This window comes from Pteropus medius, unplaced genomic scaffold (assembly GCF_902729225.1).
Source record: "Pteropus medius unplaced genomic scaffold, Ma_sr-lr_union100, whole genome shotgun sequence".
In the NCBI taxonomy this organism is placed as follows: Eukaryota; Metazoa; Chordata; class Mammalia; order Chiroptera; family Pteropodidae; genus Pteropus; species Pteropus medius.
The window spans coordinates 1569220-1596348 of record NW_024349227.1 but is presented as its reverse complement, the minus strand read 5'-3'; the positions used below and the strand labels follow the sequence as shown (position 1 = coordinate 1596348).

Genomic DNA, 27129 nt, shown 5'->3' with positions numbered 1-27129 from the left:
TTTGGTTTGGACTTTGGAGGAATATTATATATAAGGGGACCCCAATAAAGTTAATTTTAAAAAAATAGAATAAAAATAAGCTTATAAAAAAATATATAGACTTTCTCAGGCTGATTTATAGCTTTTAAGCAAGAGAACACACATATATCGCAACCACTTTTACATCTATTCTCCTTTGTTAAAGTGTCAAGTTCCAGGATCCCTAAGATTACCAGACTCCCCATTTGGCAAAGAACTGTATCGATTTTCAAGCATGGGGTGGACTACATTCACAAAGGAACTCCTACAGGGAACTCCAGTCAGATCTTTGAGAGTCAAGAATGAAAAATTGCATCTTCCACATGGCTCACCCTCTATACTCCTGTTATGACACCTTTCAGATTCCCTGGACCATGTAGGAAGCAAAACACGTCATCCCTAGAGATGAATTATTTTCCTACAAGTAAGGAGGAAATTTCACTTTAGGTACTAAAACTGTGAGAAAAAAACACATGCACCCACGTACCTCATACTCTTCATACTGGCTTCCTTGTGACTAATCTCTAAGAAAGATATGAAGATGATAGACGCTCTAACAATAATCTTCATGAATGCTTTCTGCTTTTCAACCATACAAACAATTATAATTGCTCCGTAAAAGACAGAGGGGGTAATTTTCCTGTATTCTATCAGAAAACTAGTAAAGTTCTTATCAATGCCATTTAATCTCACAACTTCCCATATGCCTTATCCCCACACCCTCTAAGATAGCTAATGGTTAAGTAGGTAACCAATTTGTAGACCAGTCACTAGAGGGAACACAACAGAACACTAATCCTTCCTCCTTTCTTTCATAACATCAACTGGGAATTAATAATATCAATTACTTGAACAGTGGTTCACCATTTTGTGTCCTGTGCCCAGTACAGAGTTGGGCATTAATAAAGGTTTGTTGAGGGAATGAATATTAAGGATTTACTTCCCATATCATGGTGAAGCTCTATTATATGGGTTTTGCATGCAATTCATTCTTTGAGACATGAAAATCATTGTCTGGGATACTAGCATAGAATGCAATTCCAGTCTAGTCAGTCATCTATCAAATGGATACATTGTTCTTTTTTAAGGACTCAGATAGAATATGGGCAAATCTACAAAAAAGTCTTATCTTTTGGGTGGCAGGTGGTGGAGAAATGCCCTTCTGAAGTAGAAAAAACATCATTCCACTATCTACTAGGCATGGAAATAATTTAACAGATATATATTTGCCTGTTATGAACAAAGCACTAAGGTAGGTATTCCAGGGGATACAAAGTTGAGTAAAGCACAGTCTCTATACCTTAGAGGCTCACAGTCTAGAAAGCAGGATAGGTTGAATACATCCAGAACTATCAGACGAATAAGTAAATAAATAAAAGCATGATCTGTATGTCCACAGCCTACAGGAATTGAGTGGTAGGTTTAAGGTGGAATTCATATTCCCCTTCAATAACATTATTTTTGAGGTTTTTTTTTTTTTTTTTGAGAAGTACATGTACTGTAGGAAGATTGCTTGTCCCCTTAACCTAGTGAGACAAAGAACAGAAGTGTGAGAAAATAAAGAAGATGCCAGGAAAGTGGACAGAGCAAAACAAAATTTAAAGACCAGAACGGATTTTTATTTAAATCCATGCTTTCTTTAAATAACTATTTGTAAAGCTGAAGAACTTATCATATTGAAATCAGTAATGACTTTTTAGACCAAACTAAACATTGCAAATGGTAATAATGTTAAGGTAATAATGTCTTTTAAGGCAGAATTATTCAAGCCTTTTTAATAGTGGGCTGCCCTGTGCTGTGGGAAACAGATTATCCCTGGAAAGGAAGATTAGGAAGGGGAAAGGCAGTAAAGGGAAAGGGCAAAGAGCCATTGTGTTTGGGGAGGCCTTTTCCTCCTTTCCTCCCAGGGAGCTGGAGGCGGTAGCAAGATCAGCAAAGAAGGGTCTGCTACCCTAAATGTCAGGGACTGGAAATGGAAATAAGAGGCTTGAGTAGGTAGTGTCACATTATACTCATTAAATCAGATAAAGTCTCCCATTGAAGTAAATTATGGTTCCACAGCAAGCTATGAAGCCCTGGGTTATGACTCATTTATAACAAAATCTCACCACTGCCAGGGCGCATTTTATATTCCTACAGCCAGGTCAGAAAAGATCAAGGGAGAATTCACAGAAGCAGAACTGGACTGGGAGCTTAGAAACCTGGGCCTAAATCTGGTTCCCATTCCAAACCATTCTGTCCCGCATTCTTTCCACTCCTATTATTCTTCCCCCAACTCGTCATGTTCCAACTTCTTAAGCTAATGTTCAAGGAGATGTACACACACATGCACGCGCATAGACACATACACACATATATTTAGATCAACTACATGCTTGTACTAATTATCTTTAAACATCACAACTTTGTGAGATAGACATTATTCCTCCCATTTATTTAGATAATTCGCCTATCATAAAATTCACTCTTTTAAAGTATACAATTAAGTGGTTTTTGGTATATTCACTAACTTGTGCAACCAGCACCACTACCTAATCCCAGAGCATTTTCATTCCTCCAAAAGAAATCCTATACCCCAGTGGTCCCTGACCTTTTTGGCACCAGGGGCCAGTGCTACTATGAGAACCTAATGGCTGATGATCTGAGGTGGAGCTGACGCAGTGATGCTAGCGCTGGGGAGCGGCTGCAAATACAGATGAAGCTTTGCTTGCTCGCCCACCACTCACCTCCTGCTGTGTGGCCTGATTCCTAACAGCCCACTGACAGGTACCAGGGATTGGGGACCCCTGCTATACTCATTAGCAGTCACTCATTTTCCTCTCTCCCCATCCCCTGGCAATCATTAGTCTTGAATTTCTATCTTTATTATTTGCCTATAGACATTTCATATAAATAGAATCATAAAATACATGGCATTTTGTATTACTCATATGTATTATACATATGAAAAAAACAAATTCAAATAGGTTAACTAACTTGCCTCAAGTCACACAGTTAATAAGAGGCTGAACCAGAACAGGAACCCAGGTCTGATGTAAATGCTCGTGCTTGCTTTTGACCATTGTATGCTGCTTCCACACGGGAAGAAAACTGAGAAAGTGAAAATTGTAGATATACTTGAGAAAATGGGGTTTTATTCATCCAAGGTAATAAAATAAAAACCACAATTATAGCACCATCTCTGCTGAGCTTATATTGAAATGCTGAGGCAGTTCTTCTAAACAGATCATGGCAAACTACTAGAAGGCACACCCACTCCAGTATCTTGCTGGCCCACCCACAACCCCAATTTCTCCCCACCCTTCAGCCCCATGAAGATGGCAGGCAGCTCTATGATACCGGCTGTAAAGAATTTCCTCTCTCTCAACTTTGTCCCCTCCCCAGATGTCACTCAGCCACTTAAACTTTATTATCCACAAAACTTTCTGTCTGAGTCCAAGAAAAATGTCTGCTTTAAATAAGTGCACTAGTGCTTTTCCTCTTCTTTTTATTTCTGGCAACCGGTTTACACTAGCTGTGACAAATAGAGGGTGAAGAATGTTGGAGAAACCAAGCTGTTGGCTAACCAAAAGCAAAAAGCTCTGAAAACCTAAGAATTATAATTCACATAAAATGCCTGTAATCTAGCCATACCTTAGCTTCCTGCCATTCTTCTGTTTTATGTATTGAATACATACATGGTTAAGATTAGAGTATACCTTTCTAAGGGACCGAGTTCAGGTCTTCCTGCTCCTTTTAATCAAATTTCATCTGACACAAACAAATAGGTATACTGTAATGTTGATATTTATATATTTTTTTTTCTTAGCAGAAAAGTATAAAAGGAAGAGACTGAGTTCCACTAACCCAAGGTCAAGGCCAGTGTCTTTGTTTATTGAATAATAATAGCAGTACCAGGCACTATTTTAAACACATATATTAACTCCCAAGAATCCTAGAGGCAATTACTATTATCATAATCTCCATTTCCAGACAAGGAAACTGTGGCCCAGCACAGCCGTGACTTGCCCAAGGTCATTCAGTCAGTAAGGAGTGGAACCAGGATTGAAGGAATGCAGCACAGACTAGAGCATTCCAACTAGATACAGAAGAGTCACTCCGATTTCTTAAAATTGAGGTTTATGACATACTGCAATCAAGAAAAATACTTTTCCCTCTGCTACTTTGTTAATACTACATTCTGCCTTTCTTCAGAAGTGCTCGAAGTCTTTATTTCATTACTTCTGAACCCTCTGACAGAGGAAAATCAACAGATAGAAGGGCTCTCATGCCTTGCAGCTAAGTGAAAAGATGGCCAATGATTTGGGCAGCAAAGGAACTCAGTTTTCTTTGTTACAGACCAAGCTACTCTCATTTCAGAGTTCTATTACACCTACTTTTTAACTTCTAAAGCATCACATACATTATATACTCTACATTGCCCCTGGTATGTTATATACTCTCTACATTGTATTTTGTGAATACAACACTGTCAAAATTAAGAAGAAAGCATTATTTTGTGATCTTTCCCATTCTTTGTGGTTAAAAGCGAAATAAAACTTAAGAGTTTATCCATAATCTTCAGTTGCTCAAATACCATACTACATCCAATCCAGAAACACACTTCATCCTGATATGATAATTAAAACCTTCTAATGTTTATTAGGTAAAGAATTGAGTGCCTCCTCTCATAACATTCCAAGTTCCTATTAATCAGAAACCAACACTCACATAAGAAAGTTGAGATAGTCTCTGAATGAACTTGACCTTGCAAAGATAGCCTGTAAAAGGAGAGAACAAGAGCTAGTTGTCTTTTAAAGAGTAGTTTCTACTTTCTAACACAATTACCTAAGTAGCTAGAAAAATAACTTCTCCACATAAATATAAATATATGTGTCACCTCATTCATTTTCTCGGATGTGCATTTTCACCTCCAAAGATAAAACTCTCCATACTGAAAGGAATGGAAGCATTTTACATTACAAAATCAAATTTCTCCCAGTCCTGTCATCTGTACCTTCCTCCTGGTTTTTATTTCAAGTGGAGGGTGAAGAGAGTTAAATACACTAAGATTAGTTCATAATGCAGTCAACTTCCAAAGACAATGAGGCAAAATACCAAAGTGCATTTGTATTTATTAAGTTGGCTTTTAAAGAATAAAAACAAGAGCCAATCTAGGTGCCCTAAAAACCTTCACCTCTGAAGTGAATCTACTCTGATTTTTTTTTTGTAATTCTAAAATAAATAGGTATTATAAAATATCAGCAATAGTCTACTGCCGTGCCACCCTGAACGTGCCCGATCTCGTCTGATCTCGGAAGCTAAGCAGGGTCAGGCCTGGTTAGCACTTGGATGGGAGACCACCTAGGAAGACCAGGTGCTGTAGGCGTTAAAAAAATAAATAAAATAAAATATCAGCAATACAGGTTTTTCTTTTGTTTTGTTTTTAGATAAACTGTAAGAAAACCCTGTGAGCAGGGAAGAGGACTGCTAAGGAAGAGAGGGTGAGAGTACAGATTCTGGGGGTCATCTCTGTAAACATTAGCCCTTCTCAACAGTTTTCTGATAGCCTCACAGATATCAGGCCCCTCTATAAGTCCATTTTCAGAACAGCAAATCTCTGGGCATAACATATCAAAACCACAATTTCAGAAAAGCCAATGTCTGGGTCCAGGGCAGGCTATCCCAAGATATCCCACAATAGTATAGAGTATTTTGAATTATAAAGTTACTTAATCCACCTGTAGAAGAAGAAAACCCTGACCCTGTCTGTCCCTCCTACAAATCTCCCATGTGGTGGGTGCCCTCCCAGCTCCTGAGGGCTGAGACAACCTTATCACAAGTTAAAAGAATCCAGAGTCAAAAGCCTGTATAAACAAGCCTCGTAAGCCTTTACTAACTTACCACTCAAGCCCAAACTTTGTATGGATTCCTCACCAAAGAATACGCAAATCTTGCTTGGATTCTTTCTCTAATAAGCACTAACTTTCTTTGTCTTGTCAATTTGTCACAAATTTATCCTTTGTCTAAAAAGTATAAAAAAGTGCCTGGCTGGATCATTTCTTTGAGCCTCATTTTATGATCTGATAATATTATTCTCTCATATGCACATATTATTTTTTTTTCTCCTATTAACCTAGTCTTGTATCAATTTTACTATTTAATTATGAGTTAAAGAAGAGGGGGAGGGGGAATTCTCCTCTCCGGAACACTAGTCATCCTCCTCCTTCCATTTAACCCATGAGGTAAAATAAAAGCTTTTTTATTTACATCTAGGCTAACTAAATGCAATAATATCATTTAAGACCACATCAGAATCTCACTATCTTATTTTTATCACCATTTCTGGAGTCTCAGACAAATTTAGGATATTAAACCTGAAACTTTGGAAATATAAGACCCAACACACAAACTGCGAAGAGTCTAACAATTCATTCCATTCTGAGTCCCATGTTCAAATTTGCCATCAGCATCTACACCTGTTTCTGAAATGTGTCTGCAGACCACTCGCATGAGAATCCCGAGGTATTTTTATGTTTAGATTCTTAGGCCCCACCCACTAGACCTTAATCAATCTGGGGAATAGAGCCTGAGACATTTTTTAATTTGATTTTAATACATACTTAAGTTTGAGAATCACTAAATTAAACCCACTGACTTCCTTGCTACGTTGTCCCCAAGGTATCTGTCTATATGAGATGCCAGTCCCTAAGTTATTTCCTAATTAGATACAGTAGTTCACAAATCCTCCAGTTCCCCCATCAACAGCAAACCATTTTTTAAGAGGAAGCAAGAAATTAGGAAAGATCAAAAACCCTGCACGATTTTAAGAGCTTCAGGGCTTCTAACACATCCCAGAGAGAATCATGTCAAGAAGTCTCAGGACCAAAAATGACCCCTTCTTCACCATAAGGACAAGCAACTTCTCTAGCAATTCCCTGCCACGCATCAGGTATCATTTCCTTTACGACCCCAGCCCTATTTCGAGCACATTCCTTACTTCTTAACAGAGTAGCCTCATGATTGGTGTAAAAGCATTTCACATACATAAACACACACGCACGCACAACACACACACACTCGATACACTACAGTTCCCTGGCCTCCTCAGGGTCCTGGGGAAATCTGCCTCCTCTCCTGCCCCTCCTCCATTCCTTCACCCCTAAACTGGGACTATGAGCCACAACTGCCCAGCCCCCAACTCAGGGCAATCCTCCCACTCCTCGGGTTAACCGCCCGCTCTCGCCAAACACAGGCCTTCCGCGCTCCCGCCCGCGAACAGGGTCCCCTGGATCCTGCTCCTGGAACTCCTGCCTCTGGGCGCCCCTTGCCCCCAGGTCCGCCGGCTGAGCCCTCGCGCTCTGCCCCTCACCCCACACACACCGGAGGGATGCCCTCCCAAGGCATCTTGGATTCCGCCGGCGGAGGCCCACGGGCCCGGCCACGCGGCCCTCCTCCCACTTTCTGCCTTTTCCCGGGGTTTTGTTTTGCAGAGCAGGGGCGCGGTCCACCTTCCAATTTGCCTCTCCGGCCCCCTCTTCCTCGCGGCTGCCCTCCTTACCAGCCTGCAGCCCGGTCTCGGCGACATCGCCGGCTGGGCCGCGCTGGGCCCCGCCATCGCTCGTGGGGGAGGAGGGACAACTGTGGCTGTGGGAGCCCTTGATGTCACGAAAGAACTTCTGGGTTTCGCGCAGGTTCTGCCGTAGCCGTCCCAGGTAGCGGCGGTAACGGCCGAAGCCCCGGCACAGGTCCCGGATCATTCCGCCGCCTCCAGGGCCGGGACCCGGCACCGACTCGCTGCCCCACCGCACGCCGTCGCCCTCCATCTCGGCCCGCTGGGACTTCGCGGCTCGGTCCCCGGCCCGCTGGCCCAGCTTCCCTCCTCCCCGCCCCCAGTACTTGAGGGAGAAGGAATCCGCCTCCTAACGCCCCCGCCTGCAGTCGGCCGGGCTACCAACTCCGTCACCGCCGTTGAAAACAACCGGCCCGCTGTGCCGCTGCGAACGGAACCTTTCTCTCCACCATCCAGAAGAGTGAGGGAAGGGATTACTGGAGCGTGCCGTTGCTGCGGTGTCTCCTGGGACTTGTAGTCCCAACCCAGAGACTGTGCATGGGATTCATCCCCCTTTAGTATAAACCTCATCAGTTCTTGTAGCTACATGCTCTCGCTTAAAAACGTGTTCCTTCTGCCTAAGTGTCCCCGAGCAGAGAGAGGAGCGCAGAACCTGGATGCCAGCAAAAGTGTGGTCCCTTACTAAAATCAGAGTAAAAGATTTTAATAGCAAAGAAAAGGAAGGAAACGAGGCGGAGGCCAATAACATCTCCATGGCTACCCTAAAATGCCTCTGACTTTCCGGGTACAGTAAATACTGGAATGCTGGCTGAAAATACCCTGGAAATAGGTAAATCTCTCGTTTGTATTATGTCCTCCTTTTCCGACTTTCCTTCTCCAGGTATGGAAAAGGGGGTGTAAAAGAGTCATTTAAGAGGGTCATTAAAGAGCTTTAAAATGAAAATTGGTTTCTCAAACTAGAGAGACCAAGCTGGATAAGGGGAAGTTGAGGTTTGTAACCTTCCAAACCAGTTCTGATTATCTTAACTTGGTTTCTGTTAATATAGAGACTTTTATTCACACAAACTGTCACGGAGCCCTGAACACAATAACGAAGGAGACAAAATTCGATGACCACCTCATTTTCGCCTCCTGTTCTTCCTTCTCTTTTCCAGGCACAGAGCCCTCTTGTCTTTCTTGCTGTGGAAAGACCCTTTCTTTCACCCATGCCAGACCTCTTCTCCAGCTATAATTCCTTAAGAAAAGACTTGAGTTTGAGTCTGAACTCCCCCAATGCCTTGCTTGCCTAGGGACCTATGAAGGGATTGGACTAGTTGATCTTTAAGCCCTTTGGACTCTAAAATTTTGAGTCTTGCTTCGAAATCTTTGCTTCTGTTTCCCAATATCTCATCTCTTCAGTGCAAGTGCTCTGAGCTAAGTAATGTCATGATAATTGGATTAATGCACTGTAAAAATGTGAAGGCTTTACCTTTTAACATTTTATAAAAAGGGGTCACTGGTTCATACAAATCTTTATTTGGTAAATGCCTTTGAAGGCTCCTGGAGCCTCAAGCTCCTTCTCATATACTTCCTTTTACTTGCTCACATATTCTTCACTGGCTATTCTTCATCTTTGCAAGACCTCTATGCAACCCATAAAAGGTTCAGTAAAACAGAAATGAAAATACAAAATGGAAAGTTCAATACAAGACAGTTGATACTATTTTAAAAAAGAAGAGGAGGAGGAGGAGGGGGAGGAGGAGGGGGAGAGGAAGAAGAATAAGAAAGCAATGTGTGATGACTTGGCCACACACAATAACTTCTAGCAAAGGAGATCAGATGAGAGAGTACTTAGGCTGGAGTTGTCCAGGGAAGGAATTGGGAATTAATATCTATCTTGAAGACAGGAAAATTTGGATAGGTGGAAGTAATCAGGGAGGGCATTATGTCAGGTAAAGGTCATGGAACTCATTCTTTTAAAAATTCGTTAGTACTTTATTTTTTAAATACTGTAAGATCTTAGTATAAAATTCAAATGGTGCAAATGGTATACAAAGGAAAACTAAGTCTTCCTTCTACTCCCTGTCTCCCAGTCACCTAGTACCCTCCCAGGAGGTAATCACTGTTATAGATGTGGATACTATAGAGATAGTATTTTTAAATGCAAATGATAGCATACTATACTATATTCTGCCTTTATATACTTTCCACACCAAAACATAAAGTTCTGCTTTGTTCTTTTTAATTGTGTAATTTACTGCTGTATGGATTGTGATGTTTTATTTAACAAGTCCTCTATTGATTGACCATTAGGTTTTTGAAGTCTTTTGGTGTTACAAACAATACTGCAGTAACTAATCTACATACGTAATTTTTAATATGTATGAGTATGTCTCACACCCATTTTTGATCTGTTGAGGAAAGTGATCATTCGTTTCCTGCTATTTAAAATCTTAAAGGACATGAATGACAATGAATGCTTCCTGAATTACAATCGCATACAAATAAAAATATATATTTTATTCAAATATCCGATTTTAAGAATAAATAGGGGGAAATAAAGATTTGATAATAATAAGAGAGGATTTAAATTACTATAGGACAATATTTCCTGAAAGTAATAAGAGTTAAGCAGTTAATGAAGATGATCTACTTTTGTTCCCTCCTGGAACACCACTACAATGTTAATCACTAGTCTATGGCCATGCTACCCTGAACAAGCCCAATCCGGCTGATATTGGAAGCTAAGCAGGGTCAGGCCTGGTTAGTACTTGGATGGCAGACCACCTAGGAAGACCAGGTACTGTAGGTGTAAAAAAAAATGTCAATCACTGGATTTTTAAAAGCATAAACCCACAATAATGAGAAGAGCCAGTAGCAACAACAAAAAATGTAGAAGTTGGAAAGCAAATAAAGTAAGTTACCAACCTGGAGAAACCTGGAGGTATAGGACAGCAGGGCTGGGATTAAAATGAGGATTTTGCAAACTGTTTAAGAGCTGTTAGGTTTCCAGGTCATCTCTCCCTTCTTTAACTGTACCGCTTCCTTTCAAAAAAAAAAACCAAAAACCTGATGTCTTTATTCTCAAGAGAGGGTTAAAAAGGAGGTCTCCGTATGAACAGGGAGATTAAGTGAATTTATGGATACTGGATGCTAAGATTCATAGCCCTCTTCCTCCATTCAGTTCCTAGATCTCTGGCTACCAGATGTTTACCCGTCAGAGAGGAAACTTAAAGCGTCTTATTCAAGGAATTTGATCAGCCAGAGAGGAAAAGCCCAAAGATCCTGACATCAGGACAAGTGATTTTTGTCTGGCTCGTTCACTGCTGTATCTCCAGCACCTAAACAGTGCCTGTCCCTTAGTAGGTGCTCATTAGATATTTGCTGAATGAATGAATGTTTACTGTAGATTTTTGAATATTCAGGAAAGCATGAGGGAGAATATAAAAACCGCTCATATTTCTACTATCCAGAAAGAACAAGTAATTTATATTTGTATCTATCAATGTTGGTCCTCACTGGAGGAGAGAGATAGGTGAGAAATACATTATTAGCCTTTCTAACTTTACTTTCTATGACCAGTTCCTTTTGCTCAGATGATTTCTAGAGAGATTCTGAAGCCTTGGTCTTCATGTTCATGTAGGTGGTGATCAGGTCCTTTTTGTGAAACACCATTTAATTCTTCCGTGTGAATTAGAAACAAGTTTACTAGTAGAAAGTATGACTATTCTTGATTATGCAATGTAAAATCCCAATCACAAATCCAAGAATTAAGAAACCCTAAATTAAAGAAAAAAATACAATAATTAAATACTTCCAAGTTTTCCATAGGGATTTCTTTACTACCGTTCAATTGTTGTCTTCTAATGATACTCCAAAAAAAGAGAGGAAAAGCTATGGGAAAAAAGGATGAGATGATAGAATTTGTTAACTATTTTTTTTCTATGAATTGAGAAAAGGCACCATTATCAAGGTTAGCAGCAGAACACGTCTTCCTCCAGATCAAAACTGATTTCCAAGGGAACATGTTTGCGAATCTCTGTTCTAGACAATCTTGCTCTCTTCTTTGTGTTATTCTGCTTCTTGCTGATGGAGTTGCAGTGCAGTGCTTCTCTAAGTTGAACATGCGCAAGAATCGTGTGGGCATCTTGCTAAAATACACTTCTGATTCCGTAGGTCTGGGGCAGAGCTTGGGATTCCACATTTATAACAAGCTCCCAGGTGATGCCAATGCTGCTGATCTGTGGACCGCACTTTGGGAAGCAAGGGTGTATGGAGACAGAACAGGAGTCAGCAAAGCCTCATGGTTAAGGAAATAGGTCTTGTCTACATGGTTAAGGAAATAAGTCTTGTCTATGCCCGATCTTGTCTGATCTTGGAAGCTAAGTAGGGTCAGGCCTGGTCAGTACTTGGATGGTGAGACCACCAAGGAATACCAGATGCTGTAGGCGTGTAAAATAATAATAATAATGATAATAATAGGTCTTGGAGTTAAAGAGATCAGCTTCCAAATCCTAGCTCTACCTCCTTCCCCTTTGTATGCTCTTGGAGAAAATTACTTCTCCAAGAAAAAGTCTTTGTTCCTCATCTGTAAAATAGGGATAATAGTACCTTCATAGGGTCATTGTGAGCATTAAAAGAGCAATGCCAATTGTAAATCTCAAATTATGTCAAAATAAAATGTTTGTTTTAAAAAGCAGTATCTTACACGATAAGCACTCAATAAATGGCAGCTGATTTTATCAATTGTGCTATCTTTATAATAAACTTGAGTTCTAGTCCTGACTTGCTACTTTATCATCTTGGGCAAGTTGTTGGCTCCTCTGAGTCTTGATTTTCTTAATAATAATGCCCACCTCATAAGGTTATTATGAGGATTACGATGGGGTAGGGAGTATAAAAAGTACTCAGCACAGAGTCTAGCACATAGAAGACACTGAATAAAAGGTAACTGAGATGATGGTGATTGCTATAAACTTAGCTTCTAATTCTGGCTCTGAGACTTCTGTTAAAAGGGACAATCCTATGATTGTGTTCAATATCAATCTGTTGTTGGGAGGATGGAATGACCCAAAGTAAATGAAAATGCTTTGAAATTAAATCCCATAAAAATTTAGGGAAAATCATGAGCATCCGAGAGAATCTGACCTGAGTTCCAGGACTGGTCGTGCTGCTGCTGACTTTGTGATCTTAAGCAAATGACTTCTTGGAGCCTCAGCTACTTCACCTGTATAGTAGAGCTAATAATACCTACCTCTCAGGGTTGTAAGGATTGAATGACATAATGTGTAAAGCAGTTAGTGCTTTGACTGGCACATAGGAGTCCTTAATAAATGGGTTCTTTCCTATCTATAGTAATTACTCACATTCATGATTACATCTTTTTTCAAGGCAGATAGTATTTCCAAGAATATTTTGTTTTTGTTTATTAGAATCTCTATGTGAAGGTTTATTAACTTGAAGATTAAAAGTCTATAAAACGGAACTGCTAAATGCATTCTATTTTATAATATATCAAGTATCATTCCAGTGGTGAATATTTCATCAGTGGCATCCTTGGCTGTCAGAATGCAGAGCATGGAGAGGAAAAACAATCAATTAAGAGGAATTCGGCATAACCCCAGAGATAATCTTATTTTACTGCCAAGTAGAAGAATAAAGTTTCCAGAAATTTTTTAGAGTAACTGACTCAAAGCTTCCCAAAAATCCTGAATATAGTTTTGTCACAATTCATTTCTCATCAGTAAGATTAGAAAGTTGATACCGCTTTTCCAAGTCTAAGCTGTTTCGGTTCTTCTTCCACTATGTTGCCTGACACTTCAGTGGAATTCATTCTTGGTTAATTTCCTCACCTGCCCAGCATAGAACCTTATAACAGGTTATATTTTTATGTCTCTGGGCTGTCCTAGATTGAGGATAGATGAAAAACCTGCCAATACCCTTTTCTGTGTCAATGTTATCTTGGTAAAGATTTTTTAGCAGACTTTGAAACCTGAGTTCTAAAACTGACTTAGTATGTATCCACCCACATGTGTGTGCCAAACATAATGCCTGAAACAAAGACTGTGCTCAATATAGGTAGGCTGAAAGAAAATATATCTTTCATATCATCCTCCTGCCTACCCACTCCCCTCCCCACCCCCGCCTTTTCTCATCAATCTAGCTCTGAACAGAGGTTTTTTTAGTGGAAGTGAGGGTTAGGATTCTGAAGCAAATGTGGATGGAAAACACCCTGAGGACATTCCCCATCCCCAAATTGTAGAGGAGAGCTGGAGCTCTATCTAACAAGCTTCACATAAACCTCTAAGTTCTAGGACAATGAGCCCTTGAACCTAGCTGAGCTGCCTTCCTATGTGTCAGCGTGTGGGGCTTCTATCATTTTCCTAGAGCTGATTTCAGAAGCACTGATCTAGGACCTTTCTCAAAATAGGGCTTAGGGATCCATTTAGGCAAGTTTCCAGATGACACGTGCACACATCTCCAGCATAGAAAGTATGAAATTTTTTAAGGGTGTGGAGGAATAAAGGGAAAAAATAGTATTAAATTAAAAACATCATAAAAACATTCATTTCAAGTAAAATTTTCAATAATCCTATATTCTAGTGTAAAACTTATGATTATTTCTTGGCACTCCCTTCTCATCCTTATTCATGGATCATCCAAATCTTATTCATATAGTTTATATCATCTTTAATTCTTATAACAACACTGGAAAGATGGATATTTTTATCCCTATTTTATAGACAAGGAAATTAAGACCCAGGTTAAGTGATTTGTCTAAGTCCATATAGCTAATAATAACATGGGTTCGTCTGAGTCCAAAGCCCTATTCTAGCTCAACGCAATTTTGCATTCTAACGTTTTCATTTTACATTACTTAAAAAAGGATTTTGTGTTTCTATATATTTATCATATGTATTTCTCTTAATAGCAACATAACATTCCATTGTATTTTTACACCGTTGTTACTCACCCACTCCCCTATCCTTGAGCATTGAGGGTGTGTCAGGTTTTTGTTATAATATCTTTTTTTTGTTGTGCTGTTCCTTGTTTTCTTTTGAATTATTTCCCAGGATAATGCCCAGGAGGGTATTACTGGGTGAAAGGGTACAGACATTTATATGGCTTTAGCTATATATTACTGAACTGAACTATGTATGTCATTGCAATTGTAAGAGAGTACTATCTTCTTTCGCCAGCACCCTATGAGAGGTACGAGGCAAGCCTGGGTGGATTCACCAGTGAAAAGAGCTCTTTGTCTCTCTATCTGCTTGAGTATGCTCCAGGCCATATGAGACTTCCTGAAGATGATTTATAAGTATGCATACTCTAGAAAAAGATCTCACGTGGGATAGTGTGATTCCCCTTCCCAGGAGAGGCTCCTTTGATTAAGTTGTCTTTTTCTCTCTGCAGTCACAAGATCAGCAGAAGGTTTTCAAGCAACTGACATCCCCCCTTGATTCAGACTGTAGCTCTCATTCCTGTGTTCAGAAAAGATGTGATAGATCTTAGAAAGGAAACCTAGACTTCAATTCATGGTTTGCCATTCCAAACTAGGTGAAAATGGTCAGGATAAATTACACCAAAGAAAGGAAGTCCTGACAGTCAGAGCTGAAAAAGGTTTCGGGAACTGGCAGAAGAAGGTAAAAGTGAGTAAAAGCCATACTAGAATTAGAAAGCTCTGTTCCAACTGGGGGAAGGTAATTTTGAGATAGATATTGATATCTCTGTATCTTAGTTATCTTAGAATGGCAAGAATAGCATTTGAGGGTATTGAAAGGTTTAGATAGAAATTAAGGGGCACATAATAGGCACTCATCCCTAGGCAATAGGGCAGTTGGCATTGTGGGAAAAGTATAGACATTAAAGATCAAGCAGAACTGGTTTGACTAGCTCTTTCTAACCAGCTGATCTCAGGCAAGTTTTTCATTTTCTTTGAGGCTCAGTTTCTTCAACTGTAAAATGGAGAGTACGATACTTACCTGCTAAGTTTATTTTACAGACTAAATGTGAGTTTGTACCAGGCCTGTGGTAAGTACTCAATAAATAGGAGGTATTATTAGCTCACAAATATATCAATAAATATGATCAACCAAGTCTTCCCCTACCCCTCTGTTAGTGTTTCTCAAACTTCAGTGTGCATAAGAATCACCTAGGATATTTGTTTAAAGTGTTTCAGTCCCCCCACCCCCAAAATTCTGTTTCTATCAGTTTGGGGTAGGACCCGGACTCTGCATAGCTACCTAAATTCCAAGGTGATTTATGTTGTTAGTTATTCATTAATTTTACTTTGAGAAACAGCTCCCTATGGTCTCAGAGAATAAAAAGAAAAAATGTTTTTCCTATCACTAATACACCATAAAAACTGTAACATACAGATGTAAATTAAAGAGCTCCAAATACTGAATGATTCTATATTCAGGATGACTTATATTAGTTCTTACCTACTTAAACACTTCAGAATCATCCTAAAGCAACATTTTATCCTTTTAACACTCATGACATGGAGTCATCTTAATCTCATAGAGATCGCTCTCTTCTGGACTGTGGTACTTAATTATCTCCCTCTCTCTGAGTGTTGACAGACATTTCAATCTTGTATTGTTGTTTCATATTTCATTGGTGTCTCATTTCCCCATCTAGACTTTTTTAAATCCAAAGGCAGGACCAATGTCTTTTGTTTCTACCTTCCACAGGCATCCTGTAAAGTTTTCGTACATGATATGTGTTTCATAAATATATTTAGATGAATGTAGGTATATTTAACTATAATAACTACATAGTAGACTAATATTCATTGATAAAATTCTTTACCATAAGAGTGGGTCAGTATTACAATCACGAAGGGCGAGATACTAGGCTTCTAGGATTGGAATCAGAGAGAGCACAGTGCAGATCTCAGGCCTATGAAAGTGCTATAATCTTTCTGAGCCTGTTTCCTCTTTTGCAGAGGGAAATAACACTTGCCTTTGCAGAGTCGTTGTGGGGATTAAGTAAGAGAGAGTTCACAGTTTTCTAGCAAAATGCTTCATACCTGTGGTTCTCTTTAAATAGTAGCAGCTTGTTCTTATTATATCTGAAAGTACCACATAGAATAATAGATGGAACTGCCATTGATATTTATCTTCAGAAGTAAAATAATAAACAACTGGTTCTCTCTGAGCAAAGCTGATGTTTTCTTTCTTTCTTTTTCTTTCTTTCTCTTCTCTTCGTTTTTTTTTTTTTTTTTTCCCCAAGGTCTAGCATTTTCAGCTATAAGTAACAGATTGTCCTGAGATTTGTATGGATTCCCTATGGAGCTGGGAGAGGACACAAAGGTGCCATTTACCAGTCCCAGGCTTTCACCCAGAGCAGTACAATCAGGGTTTAAGTTTATGTCTCACAAACCTCCTCTGTTCATGGCCATGATTATTGTGACTTTCCTCAGATTACTGAGGAGCAACAAGCACCCAGAATGAGGAATATGCATCCTACCTGAAATGAGAAACAGGAACTTCCAGCTTTTTGTACTGCAAATAGGAGATTCACTGGTCCAGGAATCAACCGGACAATGGGGTTTCCTATGCAGGTCTTAGGTAGCTGAGAGAGAAATAGTCAAAGAGCAGAAATCTGTTTGGTTTGTTTAGTTTTTTAAAACATTTACAGGTAGGTATCAGAGATTCTATGCTATGGAGAAATTGTACAATTTCTGAATAAAAATAATAATTACAGTTTTATTTCTGAAGGCAAAAAATTGAAACAATTATCTAAGAATAAAGTAGATAAAGGTTAAATAAACCATGATATATTCACCTAATAGAATGCTAAGCAGTCATTTAAAATGGAAATATGTCTAAGTATAGTATATGGAGTAAGATGGAAAAATGTAATAACTTATGAAAAATGCTTCTGAGTACATTTTAAGTAATAAGATAAAATTTGTTTAGATTCAGAGATCTCTGCCACTCACGAGTGAGGAAGAACCTTCCTGGTCCTGCCTGTCTCTTACAATAGCCAATAAAAAGCTTTTATTTAGGTGGTGGGATTGTGATGTCATCAACAATCTAGCCAATCTCCCTGATGATTATTTGCATAGTTTACTCCTCCAAATCCAACAGAACCCAATTTCTTTTACAAAGAACATTGAGTGAAAATGAAAATCTCCAAAAGAAAGGGAAGAAAATTACATTAACAAAGGAATATTTGTAATCATGTTAGTATCAAAAAAACAGCGATCAAAATTATTATGTCTCATCTCTCTAGAGAATACTTTCACCTTCTAAACAAAACACAGTATGTTTAAAATAGCTCTCTGAAAACTACCTACCCATTTGATGTTTAAAGTGTTTTTTTTTAAGAATTCTTACAAAACAGGAAACAAGCCTCTTGCTATTGGCAAAAAGAAGCCGTTTATTTCTCAGAATTAATTGCACGTGTGTGTGTGTGTGTGTGTGTGTGTGTGTGTGTGTGTGTACATACACATATAATATATATAAATATATTATATACACACAGAAAAACTCAAAACCTGCTCTATGCTTCCCTGTTGATTTCAGCAACTCATCCTCTGTAATCAAAACTTCATCAGTTTATCAAGCTAAATGAACTGGCTGTTGACAAAGGAACAGTTCTTCCACCCTGATTTTTATCTTCCTTGTTTATACAATTTACTGGTTTAACTAATTTGATACTACTAGGAGTGCCCCCTTTCATTAACGTAACTCGGATTTCCTTTCACAAAAAGCATTAAGCTAAGTGGGACAATTCCGCCTTTCTCATGTGGTAGATAGGGGCCTTGGACAAATTTGTTAATTATTTTTGTTTCATTCAGGTTTACTGAGCACATAATATGTGTCAAGAATTTTCACATTCATTATCTAGTTTAATCTTTATAATAACGATGTGAGGATAGATACTATCAGTCCCTATTTATAGGTGAGAAAACCGAGGGTAAGAGAAGTTGAATGATTTGGTTGCCCAAGGACACACAGGGAGTAACAGAATCATAATTCTTACATGGATTTTCTAATACCAAGACTACTGTTCTGACTACACCATGTTACTTACTTGTAATTAAGTAGTAGTGCCAAAGCTGAATGCCAAATGCTACTCCTACATACCAAATATAATCTCTTGCATTGTAAATCTGCAAATTTTGTCTTATTTTGAGCATGAAAACATAGTGTATGCCTATATTTTCCCAAAGAAGCCTGAAACAATAGAATTATTCAATCCTTTAAACAAAATTTCAACCAGAGTACTTTCAGATTCTATTTATCTTAGCTACTCAAGAAGTTACTATGGCTAATAAAAATTTGCCATCAGCTTCAAACTGGAGGTTGCAGGTCACACGGCTCTCTAGATACTTCCTACTCAAACTTCCTTGGCAGTAGAGTATTTGTTCTATAATAAATATGACACTTAGTAGAAGTCAGAAATGGGCAAGACAGATTTAAATGAACTCCCAAGAATAGAACCATTGGACTAGAATGTGTGATGCTTTTGAAACTGGATGACATCTCTGATTATAGGTATGGCCTTCACTCTGTGCTAGGCAATGTCTAAGTGCTTTACATATATTACCCAACACCCTCTAAGGTAGGTATTGTCAGCATCCCCACTTCAAAATGAGGAATCTTGGGCATAAAGAGGGTAGACAACTTGCTTCTAATCACATGGTCAGTGGAGAACAGAGCCAGGATTTGTCCCCAGGCAGTCTGGCCACAGAGTCTGAGCTCTTAACTATTATACTACCCTGCCTCTCTAAAATGGTATGTAAAATATTTGCTGATTTTATGAAACACACCACAGACATTTTGTTGACCTGCATTATACCTTGCTAAATATGGCCACAAACAGGAAATCTGCCCATCACACACTATATATATGATAGTATAAAAATGAAACTTAAGACCAAATTCAACCTAGTATAGATATGAGGCATAAATCAAAAATGATAATAGCCTCTGCTTCCTTAAAGCTTCACACTGACTCCCTTCACTTTTCTTCAGTTTAGAGTCAGGTCGTGAACCTGTATCCACATGTGCTCACCATCTGCTGGCCACTGCTTGATGCCCAGCACTCGCCCCCATCTGTGGGGGCCCTGCATTTCTCTGGGGCCAGTCAGACAGCAGGCTCTTCTGCCTGACAACTTCACATCTGGGAATCTGTCCCCACTGTTTCTACCTAGTCCTGCCTGGGTCTCCACTGGCACTCTGCCTTTCTCTCACCACTGAAAATGCTGAAGGCTCATAGCTTGTGTTTCTACATTGTTCCTGATACTGTGTAGTGGATATGGGGGCGGGGGGCGGGTGTTCCTACATTCTCAACCCATCCTAAATTTTCTAAAAATGAAGCTGTCTAGTTTAGAAAGTAGTTGTTTGACTGAAGTAAATTCTTAACAACTTAGGCTCTTCTAGGATACACATTAAAATGTCTGGTTGGAATGAGAGGAAGACAGAACAGAGTCGGGAAACTCACAGACTAGTAAAACTGAAGGCTAGAATAGCATGATGGGTGTAAAAGAGACTGGTAAACTGCAAAACACTGTAGAGATCATCACTGTGACCCACAGATTCAGTGGCCCCTTTACTACAGTCTAAGCCAATGTTTCTCAAATGTTAGCTTGCATCAGAATTCCCCGGAGGACTTTTAGCAAACAGATTTCTAGGCCCACTATTTCTGATTCAGTATGTCTGGCTGGTGTTCAATAATTTGCATTTCTATCAAGTTTCTAGGTGATGTTTGCTGATACTGCTGGTCCCACGACCATACTTTGAGAACCACTAGTCCAGGGTGCTGGATGGGAAAAAAAAAAAAAAATCCTATCCACAGTAAGTGTACAGTAGGCACTCAGATGGGGTTGTTATTACTAGACTCCATATTTTGGTATCACCAATATTTGTTCTCGTCTGCCTCCAGATCACTCAGCGCAGTACAGCTGAGATTTGTGAGAAAAAGAGATTGCATTCCTTCTCTTCCCTGCGTCTCAACATCCTACCATTAATACCCTTTCTTATTTAAAAGCTGCTTCAGTTCGCAAGGGACTCACATACATTATTATATTCAAATACGAAATACTTTGTTATTTCTGAGCATAAAGCTAAAACTTATCTGAGAGTTGCCTAAAGTCGGGGAAGGGGCAATGGGACACACACCCTCCCCACCCCGTTTGCATTTGCAGGGCTGAAAGTAGCCATAGGTTTATGTTGCTAAGTTTCCTAGAGGGGATCGGGGTCTTCCTCATTGAAGGGATGTATATACTATAAGGTGCAAAGTTAGAGCAAAAAAGCAGTGATGATAAGCATCCCTACTGCGCCCCCTCCTCACTAAATGAAACGAGTGGGTGGGGAAAATCTCGAGAGAGCCTTTACTGGGAGGGTCCCTCGGGAATCTGCTTAGACGCGTCCCGGTGTCCCGGCGCCCCCGCCTCTACACGTCAGCTGCTCTCCGCAATGCAAAAATGCAGCAGCAGAGCCCTCCAGACCTCTCCTGGGGGCTCGCACAGTGCAACCAACCCTAAAACGTGGCCGCGCGACGCCCCCTAGGCCCTCTGGGTTTCCCATTGGCCGGTTGCCGTTGTCACTCCCTCCTTGCCTCGCCTTCCCCTCGCGGGCGGAGGCAGCGGGCGGGGTAGGTTGCGCTTGCCGCTGGCTGGGGCAGCGGCCGCGGCTTTGCAGCAGGCAGCGCGCCGGCGGGGAGTCGGGTTCTGGGCTCCTGGCGCCGGCGGGGAGCGAGAGGGTCGGCTCTGCGACCTGTCCATGCGGGGCGGGGGCCGGTGGCAGGGCCGGGGGCTCCAGCCGGGTCTGAGGGCGGCCGCAGAGGACCTGCCCGGCCGGCTGCCCCCTGCCCTGCCTCGCCCAGAGCCTGGCCAACCCGGAGGGATGCTCTGTGCCTCCCAGATCCCTCGCCTTGCCATGCCCTGAAGCAGAAAGTTCGGGGGCCGGGGGCGATCCTCCTCCTCCCGCTGCAATGACTGCCCAAGGACTGCTGCTGCCCAGCCGCGACTGTGCCCTGCCTTCGCTCCCCAGGTCGTAATGAACTATTACAAGCTGTAACCAAGGCTCCCCCTCCTCGCCCCTCCCCCCTTTAAAAAGATTTATTTTTTAATTCAAGAAATTGTCATCCGCCGACTCCTTTCCTCGTTAATCGTTTAGACCCCAGGCTCTTTTCTGAGTATAAGAGGGGGTGCGGTCTTCTCCAAGACGGCGCGCTGTAAGGACAGATTCCCCTGAGCGACCCACATACACCATGAAGAGGTGCAAATCCGACGAGCTGCAGCAAGAGCAAGGCGAGGAGGATGGAGCTGGGTTGGAAGATGCCATTTGCCACCTGCCGGGTGCGGACCTCCGGCCTGGGGAGGCCACGGGTGCTAACTCTGCTGGTGGGCCAACTTCAGACGCGGGCGCTGCTGCGGCGCCCAACCCAGGTCCCCGAAGCAAGCCTCCCGATTTAAAGGTGAGCGCAGACCCTCCCATGGCCAGCCCCGCCGGCGACTTAGCTTTCTCCGCCCCACGCAGAAGTGCTTTAACAGGAGGATACAAGTGATTGGGAAGCCAGACAAAGGTCAGGATGTTGGCTCAGAACCTTGGACTGGACGTCAGGTACCATTTGTGCCTCTGTCTTTCAGCTCCATTTCAGGCCTGTGTTTATTTCTCGTTATTCGGCAGACTTTCTAGTGACTCATCCATCCCATATTGTTTTGAATGATGTGTGTGAAGTGCTATTCACAGACAAAAGGCTGGAGAAAACCAAGATGCTAACTAAAAAGTTGACATCACTTCCCCTCCTGCAGGGGAAGAAAATGACAGCGTGGAAGGCCAAGCAGAGGACCATTAGTCTCCTTTGCTGATTTAGTTTCCTCCTATTGGGACCTTCTTGATGAAGCTCAGTTTGTCCATCTGTGAAAGGGGAGTGTGGATTTCTTGCCGTTAGGTGGAGCCAGAGGTTAAGCTAGTGCTTGGAGATCTCTGCCTGCAGAACCAGCCCCCAGGGTGGAGAACTGACAGGTGGCGGATCGGTGCTTGGGCTGGTTTGGGGCCTCGGTTCAAGTTGCACACATGCTGAGCCGACAGTTAGAACCAGAATCTGAAAGAGCCGATCACAGGAAGCTGCGAGTTGTTTATTTCCTGGCTGAGACTATTATCGAGCTGTATTGAATATGTCTCTATATTAATTAAAACAGCAGCTGGAATAAATAATGCACCTTTGTTGGAACTGCCACAGGGACTGCAGGCTCAGGCTTCTCAAGCCAGCTCACCACGGGGCTGAGTGAGGTGTCAGCCCAAGGAGGGAACTTAGATGCCTTGGAGATTGATGCCTCGGGGAGATTTTCTCCAGAGGGGGTGCAAGGCCTTGGCTAGGGGAGCAAAGGACTCCCATTATGTTAAATAAAGCCTGTATCCTATAGCAGCAGCCACTAAGGAGCTCACCAGAATAAGCCAATGACATTCCTTATTTGGCCTGAGCGGTTCAGAGTCAGGAAGTCAGAGCATAGGTGAGTGCGCTCTTACCTGTGTGTGTTACCTGTCTGTGTTCCTTGGGAAGGGGTGAGAAGGGGGAAATTAGCTCTTTGTGTGTACTTAAAAAAAATTGTAGTAGTTATTCGAATGTGACCTCTGGTTCTGCTGCTGTCGTTTTCAGAGGTTCAGGGCTAGCCTTGTGTCTAAAGATGGCTAGGCTGTGCACAGGAAGCTTGGTGCCTGGCCCAGCGGTCACCCCTGAGCCCACTCTGTGTACTCAGGAGGTGTGGGTCCTCTTTTAAATGAGATGGTGACGGGACAAGAAAGCCCTTAATGCTGATGTGAGGAGGGCCTGCCTTCTGCTTTAGACTTCAGCTTCATTCTAGGTTGATCCGGATGAGTGGCCAGCAAACTGTGATTCTTTGACTAGATGCGACCCTCGCCCTGAGTCCATGAGGGGCAGCCTTAGAAACTCCCCACGCTCCAGTTTAGTGGAAACTGCCGGCTCCATTCATTTTCCCGGGTCGGTTGCCTTCATGAGGGAAGGTGGGCTGGTTGTGGTGTGGGGGCTACAGTGGCTGTCTCTGTAGATAAAGCCACTTTAAGAAACTCGTTCACCTCCACCCTATATCATCTCCCCCCGCCCCCTCTCATGACGCCTTCATTCTGGTTACGGCATATATAGCAACAACTCTAAACTTGATATTAAATGCTGAACTTCCCTGAACCAAAATTAAGACCAGGTGTGAGAAAAAGAGTCATACCCCCCACCCCACTTCTGAGAAAACATCACTGAGGTCGATCATATCCATGTGGAACCAGACTGGCAGCAAGATGGAGAAAACGTAGCTACTGCCTGCTCAAAGGGAGCACGACGAGACCAGGGGGGCCTTTTCCAGTTTATCGCTGTCTGCTTTCTTACATGTTTACAGGGTAGGGACTTCAGACCGGACATGAACTTGGAGGCTATCGCAGTTTAATTTGCTGTGTGATCTCAGGTGAATCACTCAACTTTTCCGAGCTTTTTTTCTGGGGAAAGGGACTAGAAATATTGGAGTGTGTCCAAACTTGTTTTCTAATGCTGAAAAAGTTGTTTTCCAATGATGGAAAAGTTCCATCATTGGCTCCAGCACTGGGCAAAACAGACTTGTTCTAGATTTGATGGTGATACCAGAAAGGGGTAAGTTTAATTTTTAACACACACCCCTACCCGATACCTGTGTTTGACCTAGGGAGACCAGTAGTTCTGGCTTGCTTTTGTTTTCATTTTAAACTTTGGAGATAGGAACTTTTGGTCCCTTAGTCCCACCTGTTTTCTTGTGACAGCTCTAGGCATTGTGATAGATTAAGTGCATTGGGGGAAATCATCTAGAGAAAGGGGCAAGAAAATAAAAGTGTTGGTGTGAAGCACCTTCATTGAGGTGGAGGTGGGGAGGGGAGAGAATTTTACTCTTTGCCAAAGAAATCTGACTGTTGCCCTAACTAGTGGCAGCCAGAGGTGTCCGAGGCCCCTGTGGTCTCCCTCTGTGGTCCTTCAGTGTTGTGGACTATCTCACTGTACAGTGTAAAATTCTGCTTCGGCAGCCTTGGTCTGTGATTGTGGGATAGGAAGGGCCAGTGGAAAGAAGGGAAAATAGTTAATCCGGCAATCTTAAAAGAGCGATCATAAAGCTGTAACTGAAAAATAACTTGAAAATGGACATTGCCTCACAGGAGGCTCATGCAGCTATGTTGCGGGCCTTCTCAGCTGCTCCTCACACTTGATGTGACGCTCGGGGGACATCTCACCAGACACTCCTGCTACAGAAGTCCAACAATCGAGAGTGACATTCCCAGTCCCTGTGGCTTAGATTCCTGTTCAACCACTTGAGCTCATGTCTTGATTCATTTGCCATCATTATCCAGCCCTGTGCTGCTACCAGATTCCCTGCTAATCGGAACGATCTACCAGGGTTGCTAGTTATAGAGTTTTGGCTGACCAAAAGTACACTGGAACTCTCTAGCAAGAAAACCCAGCTCTAGTGAGAATGGGAGTGAGAAGGAGCTCAGGGGAAAACTACAGAAAGGGACATGGAGCACACATTCCTGTTAAAAATACAGTATGTGGTAGATATTGCTGAGGCCTGGGATGAGTGGCTAAGCACAAGTCAGCTGGTTCTGTCCTGATGCATTTCAGAAGCTGGAAGGCAGGGGAAGCCCCCGACCTCACCACCACTCCCCTCCAACTCCCACCCTTCCCCACCCGTTCTGGTACAGCAGGAGGAATTGAGCCTTTCCTATAGGGAAGTGTCTGGATATGCCAGCCAGGGGCCTTCCCCTGGACTTCCCCTAAGGCTCTCTTTCCCCTCTTGAAAGTCCCTGCGAATAATTTCCCCAGGGATTTCTGAGCAGTATTCATATTTTTCCTGAAAGAAAAAGGAGGGGGGCTCCAAATTCCATGATTCCAGTCCTGGTTTGAAGTGCTTTTGACTCAAGACTCATTTGGGTTCTGGCTCGTGTTCTTCCATTCCCACCACTCACTGGTTTTCCTGCGTGCTCAGGAAGATCAGGAAAAGCAGTTAGAAGCCAAATAGCTAAGGGAAAGTCACAGCTGAATTCTACATGATTCTCCTTGCTGGCTCACAGCCTTTATAGGCAAGCACAGGTGCGTCAGCCCTCCCCACGACTGCCCCATGTTCCTTCAGCATTTTAAAAAACAATTTTTTTTTTTTTTTAGGCGAGGCAACCCTCGGTTGACCTCACAGATTGCAAGGACCTTGTCAGCTTACAATCTCTTATTTTTTATTTTTTACATCTACAACACCTGGTCTTCCTACGTGGTCTCCCATCCAAGTATTAACCAGGTCTGACGCTGCTTAGCTTCCGAGATCAGACAGGATCGGGCTTGTTCAGGGTGGCATGGCCGTAGTCCTTCAGCACTCTTTAGAGAGCCCACTGGAGAAGGGATCATGGGTTAACACATACTGACCGCCTTCAGCGCTGTTTTAAACTGTGAAGTATGACATGCATGTAAAGGTATCTGAAAAGATATGTATAGTTTAAATAACAGTCGCAAAATAGACACCCCACCTCCCTACTACCCAAGTCACAAAAGAGAACATTAGCATTTCCCAAGAAACTCCTCTTTTTCTGTTTATTTGTTTCACCTTTTTTTTTTTAAGGCCCAGAGTTTTGATAAAATTGATGGGTCTCAGTTTCTACACCTTTTCAGTGTAAGAGAAGACAAGCTATTCATAGGGATGTGGGTGGGATGAAGGAGAACGTACGTGTGCTCTAGGACTCAAGGGGAGGGTCTGGCGGTAGAGCGTGGCTTTATATGGCCTGGCTTCACCATGAGGCTCCTGGTCTACTCTAGAAGGGATACGTTCAGGCTTGAAGATTCCTGAAATCTCGTGTGGGAGCTGGACCCCTGGGATAGGTTTCATTGGGGGAGGCAGAATTGAGGTAGACCTAGAAACAAAACGGAAAATGAGTTCTTTGACCATAGGCACTGGCTTCGCCTCCAGGTGAGCTCCTGGTCAAACAGGATGAGGTATTAAAGAAAGGGTGGACCATTAATTACCAAACAAGAGGAGCAGGGCTTTCTAAACAGGGGAAGTGAAATGGCAAGTGCTAGGTCCTGTGTAGGGCCAGCATCCTTTTTGACTGGGATGGTCATCGTTCTCCCAGGCCTATAAATGGTCAGGGACAGCGAAGGATGGTGAATTCTGAGATCGCCTGTTTTTTATCCCAACTGCAGCTAATGTGAGGAGGGCAGGGGTCCTGAGGCCCAAGACTGCCCCACTCCTACCTCCTCTGCCTTTAGCAATATTCAGAGCAGCCCTATATGCGGGCTCAGGGGGAACTGGTGGCCAATGGGAAAGCACTGAGATGCTGTCTGTTCTGCCACACACTGGGTTCTAGATGAATTCCCAGCTGCCTGGTTCTAGTGGGAACTGTCCTGCAGGCTCAGTATTTAACAGAATGTCCTTTTTGTGTATCTGATTGTGTCTTAACTGCCAATCCCATTTACAAGAATCTCCCTCAACAAGGAATTGAAACATCTGATAGGAGCTGAATTTGGGGTTGATGTTTAAAAGAGTGTGGGTGCGAGGGGCTGGGGAAAAAGCTCAGCTGGCTTGTTAGTTAGTGTTGGTCTTG

The 27129-nt window shown here is 42.1% G+C and overlaps 2 protein-coding genes and 3 pseudogenes across 5 annotated transcripts in view; 3 read left to right on the top strand and 2 right to left on the bottom strand.

Annotated features, from left to right (window-relative positions):
• The window catches only part of DSTYK (dual serine/threonine and tyrosine protein kinase), a 49470-nt gene extending 41447 nt beyond the window's left edge, over positions 1-8023 (bottom strand). The window contains exon 1 of one of the 2 annotated variants that reach the window (XM_039881785.1): positions 7559-8023. In XM_039881785.1, the coding sequence (XP_039737719.1) occupies positions 7559-7823 (265 nt within the window). In that variant the 5' untranslated portion in view covers positions 7824-8023. The remainder of the gene's footprint in view (positions 1-7558) is intronic. The other variant, XM_039881784.1, reaches the window with a different exon arrangement.
• LOC120618012 (uncharacterized) lies at positions 5268-5386 on the top strand (annotated as a pseudogene).
• Positions 8024-10243: 2220 nt separating the features above from the next.
• Positions 10244-10361, top strand: LOC120618029 (uncharacterized; annotated as a pseudogene).
• A 10773-nt stretch (positions 10362-21134) lies between these two features.
• TMCC2 (transmembrane and coiled-coil domain family 2) overlaps positions 21135-27129 on the top strand; it is a 35747-nt gene continuing 29752 nt past the window's right edge. The window contains exon 1 of one of the 3 annotated variants that reach the window (XM_039881771.1): positions 21135-21985. In XM_039881771.1, the coding sequence (XP_039737705.1) occupies positions 21779-21985 (207 nt within the window). In that variant the 5' untranslated portion in view covers positions 21135-21778. Of the gene's footprint in view, positions 23025-27129 lie in introns of all 3 variants that reach the window. The other 2 variants (XM_039881773.1, XM_039881772.1) reach the window with 2 other exon arrangements.
• On the bottom strand, positions 25781-25899 carry LOC120618025 (uncharacterized; annotated as a pseudogene).